We start from the raw sequence: 22,836 nt of genomic DNA on the forward strand, positions 1-22,836 counted from the left end.
CTCTCTATTCATACATTTGCTTATTTTTAAAATCAGGTTGTGTATCTTTCTCTTCTCAATTTTTAGGAAATCCTTATTACATTGAGCATATTAATGTAAGTTACAAAATGTTTCCCAATTTGTAATTATCTTGTGATTCCACTTATTTTGTTTTGTTTGCACTGTTGTCAAATTTCTTCTCTTATTGAATCGATTTTGTTTTTTTTTTTTTCAGTTAGAAATTTCCATTCAGGTTATAAAATAAGATTCACCCATAGTTTTCTTCCAGTACTTGGGTGTTTTTTTTCCCCATTTTTGTTTTGTTTTCACTTAGATCTTTAACACAGTTGTAATTTATCCTGGACTACTTTACGAGAAAAAGATCTAATATTTTTCTTTTTCCTTGCTGTTACCTATTTGCTCCACCACAATTTAAAGTTAATTTTCCCCTCTGATTCAGAGCCTCTTTTGTAACACACTAAATTTTTCTTAATCACATTTCTGGGCAATGTGTTAGTTTCCAAGTCTTTCCCTGAGCCAGTACCTTACTGCTTTAATTTAGAGGATTTTAAGTGTCTCGGTGTATTCTAAGAGGATTAGCTACGCATTAGATATTCTTTCCAACTATTTCCTGGCTATTCTCTGTTGTTTATTCTTCCACATAAACTTCATAATCGACTTACCTAGTTCTGGAAAAAAAAAAGTCTGAGGAAATTTTTATTGAGGTTGCATTAATTAAATAACTAATTTAGGGAGACAATAGCATGTTTAGGATCTTAAGTTTCCCTTTGAAGGATAGGTATTTTTTTCAATTTGTTCAAAGCTATTTTAATATCTTTCAAGGATGTTTTACAGTTTTACTATTTTTGCATATTTCTTCTTAGGTTTCTGTGTAGGTGTTTAAATTTTTGTTGTTGTATACAGGGTCTTCTCTTCCATTGTATCTTCAAACTGCTTATCATTCATATATTTGAAGGCTATTGATTCCAGTATTCTCATTTTATATCATACTAGTTTATTATCTTATGGTTGGTAGCACTTGTCCATTGATTCGTATCCTTTGTTTTTTTCCAGACATTACCAACAAAGGGTTTGCCTCTTCCTTTCCAGTTCTCAGGAATCTAATTGTTTTCTCTTATTTAATGGGAGTAACTAATATTCCAATGCAATGTTAAACAACTGGAGAAGTAGTGGGTATCCTCCTCTTCTTCCTGACTTTGAGGAGATGCCTCCCTAAAGTGTTTGACATTTGACAATCACATAGGAAGCTGGATTTTGGACTGATATGCACACACACACACGCGCACACACACACACACACACACACACTCACACACACAGTTTTATTAGGTTAAAAATAGTATTGCCATGCTATTTTTTTAATTATACGCTGGGCATTTGCATTTGAAAAATTATTTGTAGAAATGAGGCCTAGGATGATATAGTTTGCTCCAGAGAGAATTTTTGTTGCTTATGCCATAATTTGGGGCACTATTAATAATCCAGACTAATCCTATTCTAATTTTAGGTTTTAGATTTTCTAGTCCTTTCAAATGACTTGAAAAGAGGCTGTGTTCCATAAGGAGGCCCATTTAATTCTAGTCCACCCTACTTTTAGGGGGCAGCTCTTTATGACTCTGATCCAAAGTACAGGGTATGTCCCAAGGTCTCCAACTTTGGCAAGCTCTGGACCCAGAACTCTTTCTCATAGCCTCAAGAAGTTTTTAAAAGTGTAGCTCAATATTTCAGTTCCCTGTTCAAGATCTGCAAACGTTCCCCAGACAAGAGCAGCCCCAACACTAAGCTCACTCTTGATTTCCATCTTCTCCCAGATCCTGACCAGTAATTTTTCACTACCTTAATTCTTTGATGATTTTAAAACCGAATTTATATTTTATCTAGCTTTAGTTTTATCTTTAGCAAGAAGGTTGGTCTGAATCACCTCGTTCTCTGTTAGCAAAAGCAGTGCACCTAGTTGATGACAACAACTTAAAAATTAGGGGACCCTGGGTGGCTCAGTGGGTTAAGCGTCCAACTTTGGCTCAGGTCATGATCTCATGATTCGTGGGCTCGAGCCCCATGTCGGGCTCTGTGTTGACAGCTCAGAGCCTGGAGCCTGCTTCAGATTCTTTGTCTTCCTCTCTCTGCCCCTCTCCCACTTGCGATCTTTCTCTCTCTCAGACATAAATAAACATTAAAAGATTTTTAAAAATTAATTTAGGGGCACCTGGGTGGCTCAGGTGGTTAAGCATCTGACTCTTGATTTCAGCTCAGGCCACAATCTCACGGTTGTGATATCCTTTTATGACTAAGAAGTAATAAAACAACAAAATTTATGTCCACAACATGCCCCCCAAAGTAGCATAACCTCATAGTCATACCTTAAATTTTATATAATTTACACATCCTCTAAGCTCTCCTAGGCTTATCTTAAGGCACATGAGATGTTATAAAACACTTAATGCTCAGAAAATGCTGAGCTCGGGGCACCTGGGTGGCTCAGTCGGTTAAGCATCTGACTTCGGCTCAGGTCATGATCTCACACTCCGTGAGTTCGAGCCCCGCATTAGGCTCTGTGCTGACAGCTCAGAGCCTGGAGCCTGCTTCAGATTCTGTGTCTCCCTCTCTCTCTGACCCTCCCTCGTTCATGCTCTGTCTTTCTCTGTCTCAAAAATAAAAATAAACATTAAAAAAAGAAAGAAAGAAAATGCTGAGCTCTTCCCTGATTCTTATTTGTTGCCTAAGCAAATTCTTCCATGGAAATCCCTCTCTTCCCACGCACAAGTAAAAAAATAAGCAAACAAAAAAACAACAACAGAAAAAGCATAAGGCATTTCTAATTCTTTGCTCCTTTGCCACTGCGCCAAATATAACGTGATGTGAGATCTCTTGATTGGATCACGTACTTCGGTGGGACTCTATCCCCAAGTTCCTCGATCTCATTTCTTTCAGGCGCTCAAAAGCATGACTCATTGGTTTAACAACCATACTTAAGAATTTGAACCAAATACTTTTGTAACAGTTTAAAAAGCAACTACCCAGAAGATTATAAGTCTCTTGGGCAGGTTGGCTAATATAGTTGGCATAGGATCTGACACTGAATGAGAATTGGCAATGCAGAAAACAGCCCTTGAAGGCAGCAACCGTAGGGAACCTAGGGAGGGAAGGAGAGACGGACCCATTTCAGGCAGGGCCCAGAGGTGCTACATATTTGGTTTCCAAGGTTCAAAATATACATCCATCACCAGGGATCTCTTCTGGCAACACAAAAGACTACCTAGGTGATGCAGACCAGCCTTCCTTTTCACTGTAAACACATAGAACCGTCAGATGTAATAGTTGTTTTTAATTGCGGTATTTCATAATGCAGCTACAAAGAAAGAAGGGGAGATAACTAGGAGCCAGGAACCAAGACAGAAATCAAAACTGGAGAAGTGAGAGGGAGCTGAGGCAGCACTGGGGTATGGAGGCCCACCAACAACAGGGTCCTGACAAAGACCCTGGGACCCTGACAATGTGGGCAGCAGACGTGGGCTCCAAATGGCAGGGGGCAGAGGCACTGGAACCAAGCAGAGGCATGAATCACTAAGCCTCATTTCTGAAAGGGGGACTAGAAGTTTTTGCACATCAGCCCAGGAAAGAGACAAGAAATTTGGTCATTTATGCATCTTGGGTAGGGGAAAATACTACCCTGAGGAATCAAAAACCTCAGGCATCTTCCATATGTGGGTATGAAAGAACATAATCCATAGCACTATCTTCGACCATATAAAAATAAGTTCAAAACGGATTAAAGGCTTAAATATAAAAATTAAAGAAAAATCCTTGGCAACTATGCATTTAGAGTAAGGATGGCAGTGATCTTCTTAACCAATACTGGAAACCCACAAGTTACTTAATAAAGACTGATATACATTTGGCTCTCTAGTCTTTTAAAATGCTTCATGACAAAAGGCAGCATAAACAAAATTAATAAACAAAAATAGACTCTGTCAATACAGAGAAGATAAGGTTACTAACTGCAGTATACAAACATTCCTTATTGAGTAACAAGAACGGAACAAAAACTAGAAAAAGGACACATAATATGGAGATAACTGACAGGTGACAAAAATTCAAATGGCCAACAAACGTATGAAAAAATGGGCAAACTTACTAATACCATTGGAAATGCCCACTAAATTTACGGTGAGCTATTTACTCCATATCCATCAGACTGGCAAAAGTTTTAAATATTCATAATACCTATTTGTTGTTGGGATTCAGGAAAAGAGATGATTTCAGGGACATGTGAATTATTACAGCTTTATTGGAAAGTAATCTGGCAGTTACTATTACAATTTTTAAAACTATACTTCATATCTCACTTCTGATAATCCATCCCTGGGCCAGCAAACTATGGCTGTGGGCCAAATCCAAACAACTACCAGGCTTTACAAATTAAGTTTTATTGAAACACAGCCACTCGTTTGTTTACATATTATCTATGGCTGCTTCAGGGCAAAAGCAGGGGTCAGAGAAGATGGTGTGACCCATCAAGCCTAAAATATTTATTATCTGGCTTTTTTCAGGGCAAGTTTGCTGACCCTTGCTCCATCCCATGGAAATAAAAGCACAAGTCTATAGAGCTTTTTGTACAGCATTGTATATTGGAATACCGCTTGTAAGGACAAACAAAATGAAAGTCCATTGTTAGAACGTGTCTGCATAAATTGTAATATGTCCATACCATGGAACAGTAAGTCTTAAAAGCAATGAGTTGGGGGTGCCTGGGGTGGCTCAGTCGGTTAAACAACTGACTCTTGATTTCAGATCATATCACAATCTCATGGCTCATGAGACGGAGTCCCGCGTCTACGCTGACAGCACGTAGCCTGCTTGGGATTCTCTCTCTCTCTCTCTCTCTCTCTCTCTCTCTCTCTCTCTCTCTCTCTCTCTCTCCCCCTTCCCTGCTTGTGTGCATGTGCTCTCTCTCTTTTGCTCTCTCTCAAAATAAACAAATAAATAACTATTTTTAAAAACCTATTAGATAACAGTATGAATATTTAAAAAAATAAAAACATGAATTAACATTTTACCAGTCGATTCGTAAGGATTTCCAGGAGGTATCTTTGAATAATACATCAAGAAGCATATGTACAATTCTACTTTCATGAAATAAACAATAACCAATCTATATGTCAAATATATTTGTATATAAAGGCTTAGTTTAAGATAATGTAACTATAAACTTCTGTCTCCCTAAAAAAAAAAAAAAAGATGACGGGTGCCTGGGTGGCTCAGTCGGTTGAGCATCCGACTTTGGCTCAGGTCATGATCTCACAGCTCGTGGTTTGAGCCCCATGTCGGGCTCTGTGCCGACAGCTCAGAGACTGAAGCCTGCTTCAGATTCTGTATCTCCCTCTCTCTCTCTGACCCTCCCCTGCTCACACTCTGTCTCTCTCTCTCTTTCTCTCTCAAAAATATACATTTAAAAAACATTTTTTTAAAAAGATGATTTAACCAAGGCAAAAACATGAGAGAATATACACTGCGTTGTTAACCTGAGTTACATAGAATAGGGAGAGGATAAAGAAAGTGGAAGACTGGAAGAAAGAGCCAAAGAAAAGAGAGAAAGAAAAAAGATTACACACACACACACACACACGCACACACACGCACGCACACACGTTTGACAAGGCCACATTTATGTATTTATATAAAATATAATTTTGTGTATGCATATAAACAGACAATGAAATCCAACTTAAATGGAACTCAACTGACAGGTTAAACCAACTGGACACAGCTGAAGAGAGAATTAATAAACTCACGGGGAACTATGAAGAAATCCAGTAAAAAGGAGCACATAGATAAAGAGTAGAAAAATTTGAAGGATCCAGCATTGGTCTACTTAGAGGCCCAGGAAAGACGAGAGAGGATGGAGAAGAAATGATTTCAAGGCAGTGGATGAGAATTTTCCAGAAATAAGAAAGCCCTAAGCAGCTCCATAACTCCCAAGCAACATGAATCAAACACATCTACCCCTAGGAACGTGGCAGTAAAACTCTAAGACAGCAGAGTAACTGGTGTGTGTTTGGGGGAGGTAGGGACACATAGCTTATAAAGGGATGATCACTGATAACTTTCCTAATTTCTCACCTGCAACAATACAGGCCAGAAGACAATGGAATCATAACTTGAAAGTGCTCAGGGAAAATACCTCCAATCTAAAATTCTATATCCAGTTCACGTCATGAAAGAAGGCAAGATAAAGATACATTCGGACAAAGACTGAGCATACACCACGCAAAGACCTTCACCGAGGAAGCTTCTGAGGGAGGTAAGGTCTTGGGTGAAAAGACTGAAGCCAGAAAGAAGAATGGATTGCAAGGAACAAGAAGACTAAAGAAATCGGTAAATATGTTGGTATAACCAAAGTCGCATAAACGCTGCGAGCTAAAATAATAACGAAGATGATTAATGAGTGGCTAATAGTAATTTACTCAACCACAATAACACGAAAGACGGATGGAACACTTACCAAGGTCGTGCCCCTGGGGAGGGAATGTTACTGTCTATCTTTAGAATCTGTTGAACAAACATCCTTGTTTTGAAAAAAAGGAAAAAGAAAGAAGAATACAGATGCCCACATAAACCAACTGGGGCTGACTAGAGCAGGAAAGAGATTGATCTCAGGCAGAGCCGGCCGGGTGAGAATACTGCTGCCCTCACTGTGGCATCACCTGCATCACCCTGGAGCCCCTGCCGGGGCTCCTGGGGGAATCACACCGCTGACCCAGAGGGAGGGCTTCCTGGGGCTCCATGGGGCCACGAGCTCCCACCCCAGTGGTGAGGATGTTACACAGGAAAGCTGCACGGGGGGGGGGGGGGGGGGAGCTCTTTCACTTTTACAGAGAGACTTGGGCTCTTGAGATCTCCCAAGAGATGCCCCCACGGGCCCAGTGAACAACTTCACATAAGCGCACCCTAACACAAAAATGATTTGCGTGAGAAGTGTAACTTCCCGCCGTGGGGAAGGGGAAGCGAGGCCACTTCATCAAGACAATGGAAGGTAGGAAAGGGGAGGGTGCTATTCATTTCCTAGGGCTCAAAACAACAGGAATGCATTCTCTCAAGGTTCTGGAGGCTACAAGTCCGAAAGGAAGTGGTTAGCAGGCCTGATTTCTTATTTTGTTGGCTCAGAGGGAGAAGCTGTTCCGTGCCTCCCTCTCTGCTAGCTTCTGGAGGTTGCTGGCAATCCCGGGCGTTCTTCAGCTTGTAGATGCATCACTCCAATCTCTGCCTCCACCTTCCCATGGTGTTGCCTCTGCGCCTTTGCGTGTGTGAATGTCCCTCTTCTTACATGGACACTAGTCATTGAACCAGGGCCCCGACCTCATCTAGTATGACCTTATCTTGGCACGATTACATCTGCAAACACTCCACTTCCAAAAAAGGTCTCATGTGCATGCTCCAGGTGGACAGGAATTTTGGAAAGAAATATTTGACCCCGTACAGGGGGGCTTAAAAAAACCCTAAAGGGAAAATCCTTCAAAAATGTAGATCCTTGGGGCGCCTGTTAAGTCAGACACTTAACTAACTTTGGCTCAGGTCATGATCTCACAGTTCATGGGTTCCAGCCCCACGTCAGGCTCTGTGCTGACAGCTCGGAGCCTGGAGCCTGCTTTGGATTCTGTGTCTCCCTCTCGCTCTGCCCCTCCCCTGCTCACTCACTCTCTCTCGAAAAGAAATGTTAAAAAAAATTTTTTTTTAACATAGATTCTTGGGGTGCCTGGTTGGCTCAGTCAGTTGAGAGTCCGGCTCTCGATTTCGGCTCAGGTCCTGATCTCACAGTTCATGAGTTTGAGCCCCACATCAGGCTGGTTGCTGTCCGTGCAGAGCCGGCTTCAGATCTTCTGTCCCTCTCTCTCTGCCCCTCCCTTGCCTGTGCCCTCTGTCTCAAAAATAAATTTAAGAAAATTTTTTTAATAAAAAAAATTTTTTTAATGTAGATTCTTAGTTCCAACCTTCCCAAGATTCTGATTCAGTGGACTAAAATGAGGAAGGGCCAAGAATCTGCATTTAGCAAGCATCCACGTGATTGTCCCTGTCAACAATAAAGGTGGAACAGGACACACAAATGGGAAGTGCTCCAGTAGAGGAAACGACACAGGAGCACAGGGTACAGGGAAGGGTGACAGAAGAGGTGGCTTTGGAGGGGGAGAAGAAGGACAGAGGTCTCCAGACAAGGTGACAAGTGTTTGCAGCAGCACAGAGCACAGGGCTAAAGAATCCATGTTCTGGGATAAAGAGGAAGGTCAGAGAGGCCAGGGCCTTGACTTTCTTTCTGTGCTCCCCTTCTGGGTCTGCCAAGGAGCGCTAAGAAGCCTGTTTTCACATGCCATCATGAATGAGGACACACTAACGCGACAACACTGGGTGCAAGACTTGTTGTGTATTTTGTTTTGAATTGTATTGTGCCTAAATCAAATGAACTGTGCCTCTGGATCTGTTCGCCAGGGTTGGTGAGTATTAGTCATTATTGGCAAACACATCTCCCTCCCTGGGAGCCCAAAGGGTCCTACGCAATCCAGAAAAGCTAGCAAAAGACTTTGCCCTTCAGTCCAACAGGGCTGCCTCTGAGATGTTTATCATTCAGCCCCTGTGAGAGCCACACCGGCATCACTCTCTGGACCACAGAAAACCTGGCTGCACTTTTCAAAGCCAGAGCTTAGAGCTCAGATCCCAAGTAGCTGCAAGCCATCCCCATCAAATCCCAAGTAGCTGCAAGCCACCTCCCAGGGCCCTGGAAGAAGAGGGTGAAATTTCTACTTCCCAATCCTTGGCAATCTAACTGCATTCTCCACCGGCCCCTGGGTCACTTTCCCTAAATGTCTTTTTCCCTACCAACCCTGTGCAAAGTGCTGCTCCCTAGCAGACCATCCAGGTTTGGAACCCCCATGGGCCAACACCTGTTGAGTCCCTCCTACAGTGAGGGAAACCCAGCACTATAGGACACAGGGGCCCGTAGCTCTACTGGGGGTTGGGGAGGTAACCAGAGAAAACAGACACCATGACTTTCTCAATTTATCCCGCCATGTACGCTCACATAAATTAGGGCTTCACCTAGTGTTTGCATTCAAACACGTATCCATTTCCCTTTGTGCTAAATGACCTAAGGCGACTGGGGTTTGTTTGTTCGGTTTTTGTTTTGTTTCATTTTGTTTCGGTGCTTTATGTAACAAAGAAATTGTGTTTCCTTTCTCTAAGCAACAAGGCAGAAGCCTGGGGTGTGGTGTTCACCTTGCCCATGGCCAAGCTACTTTGAACCTCAATTTCTTTACCTGTGAAGTAAAGGGAATATTTCCCCTGCCTTCCTCATGCCCCGCAAAGCTGTGGGGTTCGAGGAAAGCAAAAATATAAAAAAAGGATTGTGTGCATCGAAGGCACCATGAACACAAAGGCTTAGTGTTTCCATAACATCTCACCAATCCATCACTGGTTTTCTAAAATGGTCCTATTTCTGGGGTCAGACACTGGGAAGTGAAGTTCAAATTTGTGAGTGCTTTTTTTTCTCTGACTTCAAGTCCTTATCAGTAGGAATCAGAGGGACTATAAATATTGTTTCCTCAGCTTTAGATGGAGAGAAAAGATGTCCCTGTGTGGCCAGAACAGCCCTGGTTTGTATCTGTGGTCCTGGCCCAGTGATGAATAAACTGCCCTCTCCTCTTCACTCTCTAAAGTGTTCCAGTTTGATTAATTTATGTTCACGCCCTGGCTGCTTTAGGTAAAGAGGATTAAGTAAAATACCTGTGCTGTAAAACAGGATGTCACATAATTACCAAGCCCATGGACACTAGTCTAAAGGAGCACACCCCTACCGGGAACAGAAAACACTCACCGAATGCTTGAAATCTGTCGCCATCTTGTGGTCAAAAGCCATTCCACCCACAAGATCTTTTGACCTTTTCAGAAGGGACTGTGGAGCAAACCCACACAGAATCCGGGAAAGAATTAGGGGCTTGCAAAATAAGCATCTCATTAACATACACCTTGGTGCTCTCCCTGAAAGAAAACAGTAACCATTTTCAGGAGATGTAGATAAGGCAGGAATTAGGCCTCTGATTTTAGACTCAGATTATAACTAAAAGATGGGATATATGCAGCCTGTGGGTTAGAATGGTATTTCGATGGAGGTTCTGCCTTATATTGAAATAGTGACTAATTCAACTCAGTGAGGATGATGCTGCTTACTCAAATCAATCCACCAGTGAATGTTTAATTCTCCGTGGGGCCACCGAAGGAGAGGAAGATTGTCTATGTAACAAATGACCTCCCTGGAAAGGGGAAGGGTGGTGTTCAGAGAAGCTTCCCTGTGAAAGTGACCTGTGAGCTGAAATCTGGTGAATGACCAGGGGACAAGGGGAAGTGAGGCAAGTGTTCAAGTCAAGGCAAAGAGCCCTGACAAGGGTCCAGTGATGGTGGGGGTGGAGGTGGGTATTTGTGCAACTGGGGGTTGGCCTACACTGCCACAGGGATAGAGAGTGAGGGGGCTGTGGTATGAGACGAGACTGGTAAATGAGATCTTGCAACATATCACTGGGAGTGTTAAGGATTCTTAACCCATTTTCTAGAAGGAGCCATGGGAAACCATTTACATGTTATAAGCAAGGAGACTGCAGCGTCATATTTGAGTTTCAAAAAGATCATTCTGGTGACAAGGGGGAAAGACTTGTGAAGAGTTATAATGGATTTAAGACAACCACTGTGCAGTGATCCATGTGACCATTACAATGGTAGGGAACACGCAGTATATGCTGGGCACTGTTCTAAATGCTTTGCGTGGATTCACTCATTCCTATCAAAGACCCTATGAGATAGTTACTATGACTACACCCATTTTACAGATTAAAAAAAAAATGGGGCACAGAGAAGTCTAATTCCAGAAGCCACCCTGATGATCAATACACTATGATGCCTACAGATGGTAAAAAGAAAATGGAGAAAAACAGATGGTTTCAGGACTATTTCAGAAGTAAAACCAACAAGACATGATGTGCTAAATAGGGGGCCGGAAAGGGAGCTCCAGTGTACCTAGGCTGTAGACTTGGGCAACTGTAGAGGGACACTGGAAAAACACAGGCTCGGAAGGGACTACAGATTTGACCTTGCAGGTGTTGAGTTTGACCAGTGTTTAAGGCCATCAAGAGGAGATACTGAGAAGGCAGTTGGCTCAAGAGACAGGAATGTGGTCCCACTGGTGGAAGAGATAGTAATTGAAGTGACAAGTAAAGAAATAGCACAGGTAAGGAAAGAGGGCTACAACCTAGCCCTGGGGAACTCAGACATTTAATTGCAGAATAACTGTAAACGAGGTAAAGGGGGTGGGGGCAGACAGACAGTATTAAAACCTGTAAAGCCAGGAGAATTTAGTATCATGGAAACCAGAAGAATGTTTCAAGGAAGGGATGAGCAGCCACAACAAATGCTGCTGGGAGGTCAGGCAAAGTTGAGGACTGGAAAAATGCCCTTCAGATCTTGTGTCAGGGGTCCTAGAGGTAACTGCCCAGAGAAGTCTGTTGCTGAGAGGGAAGGGTGGCTGGCAGCTGAGGGAGAAAGAATAGGCTTTTTCTTCTCCCGAGACATAATATGCTTAATGAATATGTTTAAAAATTTTTTTTCAACATTTTTTTATTTATTTTTGGGACAGAGAGAGACAGAGCATGAACGGGGGAGGGGCAGAGAGAGAGGGAGACACAGAATCGGAAACAGGCTCCAGGCTCCAAGCCATCAGCCCAGAGCCTGACGCGGGGCTCGAACTCACGGACCGCGAGATCGTGACCTGGCTGAAGTCGGACGCTTAACCGACTGCGCCACCCAGGCGCCCCAATATGTTTAAATGTTGAAGAGAATGATCCAGTTGACAAAGTGACTGAATATACAGAAGAAATAGTTTTCCCTTGAACAACATAAATTTGAACTACGTGGGTCAACTTACACATGGATTTTTTTTTTAATTTATTTTTGACAGAGAGAGAGAGAGAGAGAGAGAGAGAGACAGAGCATGAGTGGGGGAGGGGCAGAGAGGGACGGAGACATAGAATCTGAAGCAGGCTCCAGGCTCTGAGCTGTCAGCACAGAACCTGATGTGGGGCTCGAACCCACGGACCGCGAGATCATGACCTGAGCCGAAGTCGTACGCTCAACCGACTGAGCCACCCAGGCCCCCCTACACATGGATTTTTTTAATACATACAGTACCATACTGTAAATGTATTTCCTCTTCCTTATGATTTTAATTTTTTTAATGTTTTATTTTTTTGACAGAGAGAGTGCAAGCGGGGGAAGGGGAGGGAGGGAGACGGGACAGAGGATCCCAAGTGGGCTCTGTCCTAACGGCAGAGGGCCCCATGTGGGGCTCAAACTCAGGAACCGTGAGATCATGGCCTGAGCTGAAGTCAGGTGCTTAAGAGACTGAGCCACCGAGGGTGGCCCTTCCTTATGATTTTAACAACCTTTTCTTTTCCTTAGCTTACTTTATCATAAGAATATGGCACACATATAACATATTAACAAAATATATGTTAATCAATTATTTCTGTTATTGGTAAGGCTCCCCGTCAACAGTTGGCTATTAAGTTTTAGGGGAGTCAAAAGTTATAAGCAGATTTCTGACTGCATGGGGGGGGGGGCGGATATTCCCACATTGCTCCAGAGTCAACTGTAATTTAAAGTGTCAATTTGCTGAAAAGGGGAGAATAGGATCCAAAGCACAGGAGGAGGGATTATTCCAGGTAGGTAGAGGGGTCTACCTGCTTATTTCAGTTGTCTCTGATATTGTAATTCTATAATTAAACGCTGCAACGAAGTAGAAGTGTAAAAGAAGGATTGCTATTTCTGTGTAAGCTTGGTTGAATGTTTTATGAAAATTTATTTGATAAAGCCAAGATGCTAAAAATCCTGTCCATCTAGAACAAGAGAGGCAATTATAAAAGATGGGAAAATATAGTAAAAATCTTTGTTCTGCAAGGTTCTGTTCTTGTTCCAATTTTAAGAGAACAAAACGAGAAATCATAGAATTATTAAGGCTAAGCTTTTACAAAGAAAATGAGGTTGGGGGGCCTGGGTGGCACAGTCAGTTGAGCGTCCCACTTCAGCTCAGGTTACGATCTCACAGTTCGTGGGTTCAAGCCCACATCGGGCTCTGTGCTGACAGCTAGGAGCCTGGAGTCTGCTTCAGATTCTGTGTCTCCCTCTCTCTGCCCCTCCCTCACTTGTGCTCTTTCTCTCTCTCTCAAAAATAAACATTAAAAAAAGAAAGAAAATGAGATTGAAACTCTAATGAATCAATAATCACTAAAAAACAAAAACAAAACAAAAAGCGCCTTAGTCTTACCCTAAATACTGTAGGATGAATGTATATGTTTTCATGATTTCCCGTTTCAACTCACTTTTTCAATGGACTGACCAACTCTTAGACCAAGCTGGCATTCAGAAGGTTTCTATGGTTACAAAATGAATAAGAAAGAAGAAGAGAGGGAGGTTAAGTTATGGGTTGCCTACTATACATTAACGAATATGCTTCGCTCGGATTTTTTAATTTTTTTTACATTTTTTAGCATTTATTTATTTTTGAGAGACAGAAGAAGTGGGAGAGGGGCAGAGAGAGAGGGAGACACAGAATCCGAAGCAGGCTTCAAGCTCTGAGCTGTCAACACAGAGCCCGACGCAGGGCTAGAACCCACGAACCGTGGGACCGTGACCTGAGCTGAAGTCGGACACTTAACCGATGAACCACCCAGGTGCCCCAAATATTGTTTTTTTTTTTTAATGTTTATTGACTTTTGAGAGAGAGAGTCAGATTTTTTAAAAATGTACTCCTTACAATAATCCTAGATGTTATCATTCCTATTCAGCAGATCAGGAAATAGGTTAAATAAACTACCAACTATGAAGATAAAGCATTGGGGTAGGAAGTCAGTTCTCCTGATTGTATCCTAAGTTCCAGATGGGCCATTTCCACTGGTCTTACATGTACCTGGACTCTTCCCCAAACGTGCCCCATCCACATCCCCCATCAGCCACCCACCACTGGCTCATCCTTATCCTTCACCTCCCATATCTATTCACATACCAACCCCAGTCAAATCAATTCCCACGGGGATTTGTTCAAGTTGTCTCCACTACCAACAGCCTTGCGCAGATTCACATCATCCTTTGCGTGGACTACTGCAAGTTTCCTGTTGCCACAATTTCTTAATAGGCAGATCTGAGCAATATCATTCTACATATATGTATCAGTTGAACGCTTGCACTGCTTTCCAGCTCTTTCTTTGGTTTGCTTCCAGCACATTACTTTCCTCCAGCTAGCTTCCTGGTTTTCTCCCCAGTCCTTCTCAATGTCCTCATGGTCTCTTTTTCTTCAGCCAGACTCTTAAATATCGGTGCTCTTCAAGGGCCACTTCTTTGTCTCTGCTTACGCTAGCCTCCTCCCCCAGTAGATATTATTTTTGCCTACAGCTTTCACTGCATTCACACTGATGATCACAGCCTATGTTTTCAAACCAGCCCCTCAGACCATTTTTACAACTGCTCAGTATTGCTGTCCAGCTAATGGCCCATAAGCACATCAAACTCAAATACGGACACCCAAAACAGGACTCTCGTCTTCGATCTCCCCGTGGCCGATCACAGACCTACTCCTTCCATGTGCATCCCTCAATGTCACCAGGCTCAAACTAACTCAAACGTTGAAACCATCCTTTACTTACCCTTCTTCTTCACCTGTCTTCACAGTCCAATCTCAAGTCCTGTTGACTCCCATGGTTGTCACTTCTTTCCACTAGCTTCCTATTTTCGTACTTGGACTACAGTAAGATATGCCGTTTCCACTGCGCCTCCAAAGTAGCCCTCCTTGACAGCTAGCATGAGCTTCCTGAGTCATCTGTACTTAGTCCAGGTGCCTGGAAAAATAGCCACTCAATGGCTAAAATGAACAAATCAGGAGACTATAGATGCTGGCGAGGATGTGGAGAAACGGGAACCCTCTTGCACTGTTGGTGGGAATGCAAACTGGTGCAGCCGCTCTGGAAAACAGTGTGGAGGTTCCTCAAAAAATTACAAATAGATCTACCCTATGACCCAGCAATAGCACTGCTAGGAATTTACCCAAGGGATACAGGAGTGCTGATGCACAGGGGCACTTGTACCCCAATGTTTATAGCAGCACTTTCAACAATAGCCAAATTATGGAGAGAGCCTCAATGTCCATCAACTGATGAATGGATAAAGAAATTGTGTTTTATATACACAATGGAGTACTACGTGGCAATGAGAAAGAATGAAATCTGGCCTTTTGTAGCAATGTGGATGGAACTGGAGAGTGTTATGCTAAGTGAAATAAGTCATACAGAGAAAGACAGAAACCCCATGTTTTCACTCTTATGTGGATCCCGAGAAACTTAACAGAAGACCATGGGGGAGGGGAAGGAAAAAAGAGAGAGAGAGGGAGGGAGCCAAACCATAAGAGACTTAAAAACTGAGAATAAACTGAGGGTTGATGGGGGGTGGGTGAGGGGTATGGAGGAGGGCACCTGTTGGGATGAGCACTAGGTGTTGTATGGAAACCAATTAGACAATAAATTTCATATTACAAAAAAAAAAAGCGGGGGCTCAGCCGGTTGAGCGTCCGACTTCATCCCAGGTCACGATCTTGTGGTTTGTGAGTTCAAGCCCCACATCAGGCTCTGTGCTTGGAGCCTGCTGCTGATTCTGTGTCTCCCTGTCTCTCTGCTCCTCCCCTGTTCACACTCTCTCTCTCTCTCTCAAAAATAAACATTAAAAAAATTTTTTTTAATTAAAAAAATTTTAAAAAAAATAGCCGTTCAATACACGTTAAACAAGTGAATCAATGCTCTCGCTCAATTCCAAGTATTTCAATGTTGTCCATCACAAATGCATGCACTTCAAAGCCCCTGCCCTTGCATACAAGGTCCTTTGTGACTTAGACCTTTCCCACCTCTGTGGGAAAAACCACTGTGCCCTATTAACCACTCTCTATTCCAGGAATAACCAACCATCTCCAGTTCTCCAAACAAAGCAGCTTTCCCTAACTCTGACTTTGCACATGCTTTCTTCTGTCTAGAATTCCTCGTCTCCTCCTCTACCCAGAAAATTCCCACTCCTCCAAGATCTTTCGAGAAGCTTTTGCTGTCCTTTCCTCCATGCTCCTCCCCCCACCCTCTAACATTCTCCATAAACAGCATCATTTTTTATAACTGAAGTACTCACTTGAACTTGCAGGCAACAATCATATACTGGCCTGTGGAGCTGCCAGGGGGGCCAGAGTGAAGAGAAATCATTCTGAGAGCTCTCCACAAAAACATTTTGAGAGACATTTAACATCCTAGACCTTGAGATCAGTACCCCAAGTCTCTGAACGAATCCCCAATTCATGGCCCTCTTCTCGATCCCAACTCCAGCCAGCACGTAACAGTGACCGTGGTGACAGTCCACAGAACCCCTAGAATGAGTCCCAGTTCTGATTCCCTTTCGATGGCAGTATTGACACTGCTCAGAACTGCTTCACCTCTAAAATTCTGATCTCCACCCCTAACTTCCTTCTATCCATTATACACAAATGTCACACTCATTTTATCTTCAATCTCTACCCCTTTCCATTCACCCAATTTATCAGTGTCTTACTGATCAGACTTCTCTTACAACCCAGCCCAAATCCACAGCCAATCTACAGTAATCTCTAATGGCCCTGCCCTTCAGACACTCCTACCTTATGAAGCCTGACCCTGGCAAAAACCACTTTTTCCCCACTCTACCTTCTTGGCAGCTAAGCATCACTGAGGAAAAATTAAAAAACCTGACTCCTAGCCTCTACAATTAATGATTTCCCATCTCAAACTGGTTTTCAAAGGCATCCCTCAATCTTTTTACTGGGCTTTGGTCTGTGTCCTCAGTCCTCTGGGTGGTTAATACCAACAAAAATGTGAGACATGACCTACGGTAAACAGAATATCAAAACAATCTTGAGGGTGTTGGATAAAATATGAGAAGAGAGCCAAAGGCTATACATGGGCAAAGCAATTTAGCTCAAATCCCTATGTCCTTTGGGTTCTACGTCAATTACTTTCATGGCACTAGGACCGTGGTTACTTTAATTCTTACAGACTCTTAGAGTGTGAAAAATGTGGTGAAGCGTGGACCACTGGGAAAAATGACTGCTTTCAACTCCCTTCATGCCCCAGGTACCCTTCATACTTACTATACTTTATCAATGACACACACCAAACTTTTGTTTTCAGTTTAATTTATTCTTTGCAGTTTAAAGTGAAAGTTAAAACATCAAACAAACCACAGAAGCTTTAGGTATATAGTACTGACCAGTTTTGAAACAAGAACAGTGAATGATCATTTACACACATTCCTTAACTCTAATTTTACATCTCGTTATATAATGGTACTATTGATGCACACATTTCTAATTCCTTATACATAGACCTATTTGTCAAGCAGCAGGATGGCAATGCATCATAGCACAGCACAAAATGTTTCCTTTAAGAAACCAGAGAAGCCATATTTGGTGGATGGTTATGCACAGAACTGACTCGGAAGGGTACCTACTGTTAAACACTGGTCATAAGGCAGGCAGCCCATGTACATTAAGAAATGGAAAATGGAAGTTTTAGTAATAGGAGATAAAATGCTATTCTTTATGCTTTAAGTTAAAAGCTATAGGATACTTTAAAAGCAGACGATACTAGGTGCTCGAATTCTAGACTCCATTAGCTGCTCCAAAGTCTACAACCTTTGAGTACTGCTCATTAGCTTTTAAAAGTCAACTTCAAATATAAAAGCACCTGAAGTTTACCAGTCAAAAATCTAATGTTACATTGGTTACATGTCACACTAAAACACAACTTCTAAGAAAAACGGACTTTAAAAAAAAATACTGCATTGTTGACTTAAAGTAATTTCAAACTACGTTGCTCCTAAAAATAAAAGAGCACTACTTTCAAATCTTTCAACACGTTTTGGTTTAAAGTAACATTTTGTGAAGCCATTAATATGGTTCACCCATCTTCCAGCAAAATACATTCCCACCTTTCAGCAAAATAACAGTTGAACTTGTTTTTAAGCCTAGCATCATCTAAAGAAATGGGTCAGCACATAGGTGAATTAGCTGTTCACCCAAAAACTAGGTATTTAATGTTTCCACCATGAAAACAATACTACAAAATCCACTGGATGAATTCTATTTTTAGCTTGATGTAAATATTAAAAACCTCACTGAACAGTGCCACACAAATATCTAGTGTTTTTTGGCATTGGAATCAGAGCAATGCAAACCAGTACGCTTGATTTAGGCGATTTTCACAAAAGTGTCATCAGAGGCAAAAAAAGATGTGGGAATGGTTGATTGGGAAGGAAATGAAACAACCTATCAGAGTCCTCAATTTTAGAATTAATCCTCAAAAGATGGCATAGTTGGTCACCATCTCTGTGAGTATTCAGACCAGATGGACACTTGAATGCACTCTTAATGCTCGGAACCTTCTAAGCTTCAAAATTAACCACAGGCTAGTCAGTCTCCCACTGAGAAAATGAAAATGCACGTATGAAGTGATGGTTAAGCACAGCTACAAAAGCACTAACAGAGAAATGGGAACAGAAACATTACCCCCACACAAATAATTGTGTGTTAACACTCCTCTCGCCTATCTTGGCAGCGGCCTTAGAAATACGTACTACGGTGAGTGTATCGAGGGGAAAAGGAATGCAAGAAAAGATAAAAGCTTTAAACAAAGGAACTGGTTTGCAAAACATTCATATTGGCATCAGTGATTTCTTTCTGCACTCCGAAGAGTTAAAAGGTGGTAGGGTGTAAGCTGCTTAATATGCTTTTGGATGTATTTCCTAAGTAAGTTCAACAGACCGTTTCCCTAAATCCTACTAAAAAAGATATCCCTGAAGCATAAATGTAAATAATACCAACATGTACACCTTCACATGGATTCATTTGTAGCCACCTGTGGATGACCCCTGCAGATTTTATGAAGTTACACCAGCCATCACTCTTTAATACTGAAACAGTACAGAAGCTCACTGGCTACTTAATGTTTGTCAGCAACTATGATTAGTATCTAAACCTAAGGTACACACTAGAAAGCAGAATCCACAGCTCAAAATATTAGACTATGAAAGACCTATTTTAAATATCCTCCCAGTAACCAAGAAGCTTTTAGGCATTAATTCTTTTCTAGCTGATGACCGTTTTAACGTGATAATGCAGCTAGTATGAAGCACAAAAATTAATGCTTGCAACTTGTGTCACGGTTCTGTTAATCGCCACAGTCACAAACAGAAAACTGCATCCAATAAGGAAATGACAGAAAGAGTATGTGCCTCTTCTCGGTTGCCGGGGATCTTCCCCTAGCAAATACTGAAAACTAAACTTATGGTCTGCAGATTCCCTTTCAGTTTATCCAAAGGGCTACAATGACGGCAGAGGCAAACCTCAGGAATACAAGCTGGGGCGCAGCAAGTGCGCCTGTTAACAAACCAACTATGGGCGTGAAAGACGAGGTATCAGACATGGTTCCACACGGTTGTAAAACAGAGGGGAGTGTCTGTGATGACTAGTTCTTGAGAAAAAAAAAAGGGGAAAAACCGAACAAGAACTTGGATTAATACAAGACACCGGCTTTGCAGTTCACTCTTGTACAGAGCAGGTAACACTGAACGGGAAGGGTCTTTGAATTCCTAGCTCTCTTCCCTGGTGAACACCCAGTCCAAAGTCCAGTGAAGACAAACACGGGCACCCGGCAGATCATTTTCCAGTGAGGCGGGCATGGTCACCACTCTATTTTATCCTCAATACCCAGGACCTCTGAGGTCTTGTCACTGAATCGTTTGTGAAGAAGTACTTTCTCCACAACGCATGCCTTGAGCATGAAGTCCTCCCACACAAAAGGGAGAAACTAATCCTCTTCCTGAAGTAGAAGACGGTTCTTAGATGCCTAAATTACTACTCTAAAACCGTGAATAGGTTGCAAAAAAAAACTGTATCTCCTAGAGGACCATTGTAACAGCCTAAGAGTCAGGACGAAGTTCCCCAATAAATAACCGCTATCCAACAAAGAAAAATAAATTTACAAACTATTTTTAACCTAAGATACCATCAACTGTAGGAGGCACCATGTGTACCACTAAGAAAAACCAGGCAATTAAACCGACACAATGCCTTCCCAGCATGTAGAATGTTGGTATTTATTGAAACGTTGTTCTAGAGTTAAACGGGTTTTTATCACACCGATCTTGCACATACCTGAAGAAAGTGTATGAATTAACTGGTTAAGTTATAACTATAACTTCATATTCTGAGTCCAACTCTTCTGAATCACTTCTCCAACCACAGCCGCGGAGGTCTGCTCGCTTCCACAGAACAGCACCCTTGGTGTCACCCAGAGCACTGGGGAGGCAGCATTTCATGAAAGGGTGTTCCACCGTGGCCTTCTGTTTCACGTCAGCAGACAGCTTGGAGCAAAACGATGTTTGACGCCTTAAAGACAGTCCTGCTCGGCGCATGAATCGATCACACCAGCCTCTCGTTGCTTTGAATTTTGTTTCGTCTATTCCCAGGGTTTTGGCAATTTCTCCCGCCTTTGATCGCATTGCCTGGCGCGTGACAGGCAATCCTTTTGCACGCATCTCACCAACAAAACATAGTACAGCTTCGTCCACTTGTGGGTATCTTCCTTTCTTAGGCCCCGTGAAGCATTTTGTTGTCGCTTTACAAGTAAATATGGAAGCACGGTCGTTCCTCCAGCGACGGATGTTGGCTTCGCTAATACCGAACGTGCGCCCGGCTGCCCTGTTTCCATGCTTTTCTGCGTACACGATAACTTTTCGTTTCAATGCTGAATCATAGTGCAATCTTTTGGAAGACATTTTTAAATGCCTCTTAAACCTGACGCATTTGACACCAATGATACAGTGATGACGCTGTCTAGGACAAGCTGTTAGTACGTGCACACATGCACGGGTTGGGTAACCCCATCATAACCATCTCCCAGCTGACGGTAATCACGAGCTACATCCCAATTTCAGACAAGGTTAACATGTGGTAACAAAAACAAAAACACAACATACATTATAGAACTAATAAAATATGGTTTTTCAAGCCTGTGATGTTTACCAGATTCACACCAGTGCAAGAAAATAAGCCCAGGAGGCAAAGAGTAGTTAAGTATGTAAGTAGAAAGCTAGTGAAGCAAACGATTATTCTTTAAGATGGAATTTGCAATGGTCTGATTTGGTTTTATTTAATTCCCTTTATTTTCATATGGCTTACATATAAATCTTTTTTTTTTTTTTCCAACTGGACTTAAAATCCAAGTAAAAAAAATGCAAAGCCAAGTCATTAAAGACAGAGGCTCCTCACTGCCTTTCATCATTCACTAGTACAAGACGAGGGCTGGGGGTCAGTGGCCTTCATCAGCAGGTGCCCTCCTTTGGCGAGCAGATCTCATCCTGTGTGAGGATGATGAAGTGTCTTCTTCTGTTTCAGAGCCTGATGGCTCATGATCTCCCTCCTGAGATCCTGTGTCTCCCACCAGTTCCCGCAGAAACTTGAATTTCGATAGAAAAAGATGCCATACAAAATACCAACCTAAAAAGAGACAGAAACATTAAGAAAAATTATTACAAGCAATTTTATCAATTGAGAACATTCTAGTTAATTGTATAGGCATGGGGGTATTTCACCAAGCAGTATGTAAAATACCAATATATATGTGATTACAAATATATTTTTATATAACAAACATTTACTAAGCATTTACTACAGACAAGGAGTAAGAATAAACTCTTACATTATACAAGGGTGGTAAAAAGGTTCTGCCTTCATGGAATTTAGAATCCAAGCTTGGTCCATCTACATTAAAATTATGATGAGACTATGACATCTACATCCAAGTGTTTATTTTATTAGAGTCAAATTTCTAAGAGCACTTTTCTGGGGAAAAAAGAATACACTCTGTGTTTCCTTGGACATTCACATCTCAGTGCTAATATTTACTAAAACCAAGTCTCCTTCAACTGCAAGGTGAAGGCCATGCCATGGCAGGGGCACCCGCACTTCAGTAGGAACTTTGGTCAGGGGCGCTGGGGGCTTCAGCAGTAGGTTAAGCGTCCGACTCTGGGTTCCGGCTCAGGTCATGATCTCACAGTTCATGAATTCCAGCCCCGCATCAGGCTCTGCACAAACAGCGGGGAGTGTGCTTGGGATTCTCTCTCTCTGCCCCTCCCTGCTCATTCTCTTGCTCTCTCTCTCTCAAAATCAATAAATAAAACAAAAATGAACTTCCGTCAGACTCAAGCTATTCATAAGTTTCTAGAAATAATAAACTTTCAAAGAAAATTAATACATTTTCTTTCATTACACGACAAAAGAATAAAGCCAGAGCACCACTATCGAGGCTCAAGGTTTTTAAAAACATGGCATTTTCATGTCAGAGTCATTAAAAAGTCTGAACAACTCTACTTACAAAAAAAAAAAAAAAAAATCACTAACCAAGTTTTGTTTGTGTTACGAGAAGTTTGAAGTTCACTACGTTTTAGTTGCCCACGAATAAGGATCAATCAATAAATGAGTGCACAGGATAAAACCTGTGAACCCATGATAGTTGGTCTGAAATGTTAAGAGTATATGAAAACAAACAAAAGTAACCACTGTAACAAAGCTTTCCATGCGAGTGCCTTTCACTATGCCTTCCACTTTATACACTCTAGCAGAAAAGCAATTGATCACAGCATATCCTGATGAGGAGCATTTTATGAAAACAAAATCCAAGCACCTCT

The 22,836-nt window shown here is 42.1% G+C and overlaps 1 protein-coding gene across 1 annotated transcript in view; it reads right to left on the bottom strand.

Moving 5' to 3' along the window:
- Positions 1-17,267: 17,267 nt before the first annotated feature.
- The window catches only part of SMIM13 (small integral membrane protein 13), a 28,336-nt gene continuing 22,767 nt past the window's right edge, over positions 17,268-22,836 (bottom strand). Inside the window, exon 2 of the mRNA XM_058733007.1 lies at positions 17,268-21,646. Within this exon, the coding sequence (XP_058588990.1) occupies positions 21,459-21,646 (188 nt within the window). The 3' untranslated portion in view covers positions 17,268-21,458. The remainder of the gene's footprint in view (positions 21,647-22,836) is intronic.

This window comes from Neofelis nebulosa, chromosome 6 (assembly GCF_028018385.1).
Source record: "Neofelis nebulosa isolate mNeoNeb1 chromosome 6, mNeoNeb1.pri, whole genome shotgun sequence".
Lineage (NCBI taxonomy): Eukaryota > Metazoa > Chordata > Mammalia > Carnivora > Felidae > Neofelis > Neofelis nebulosa.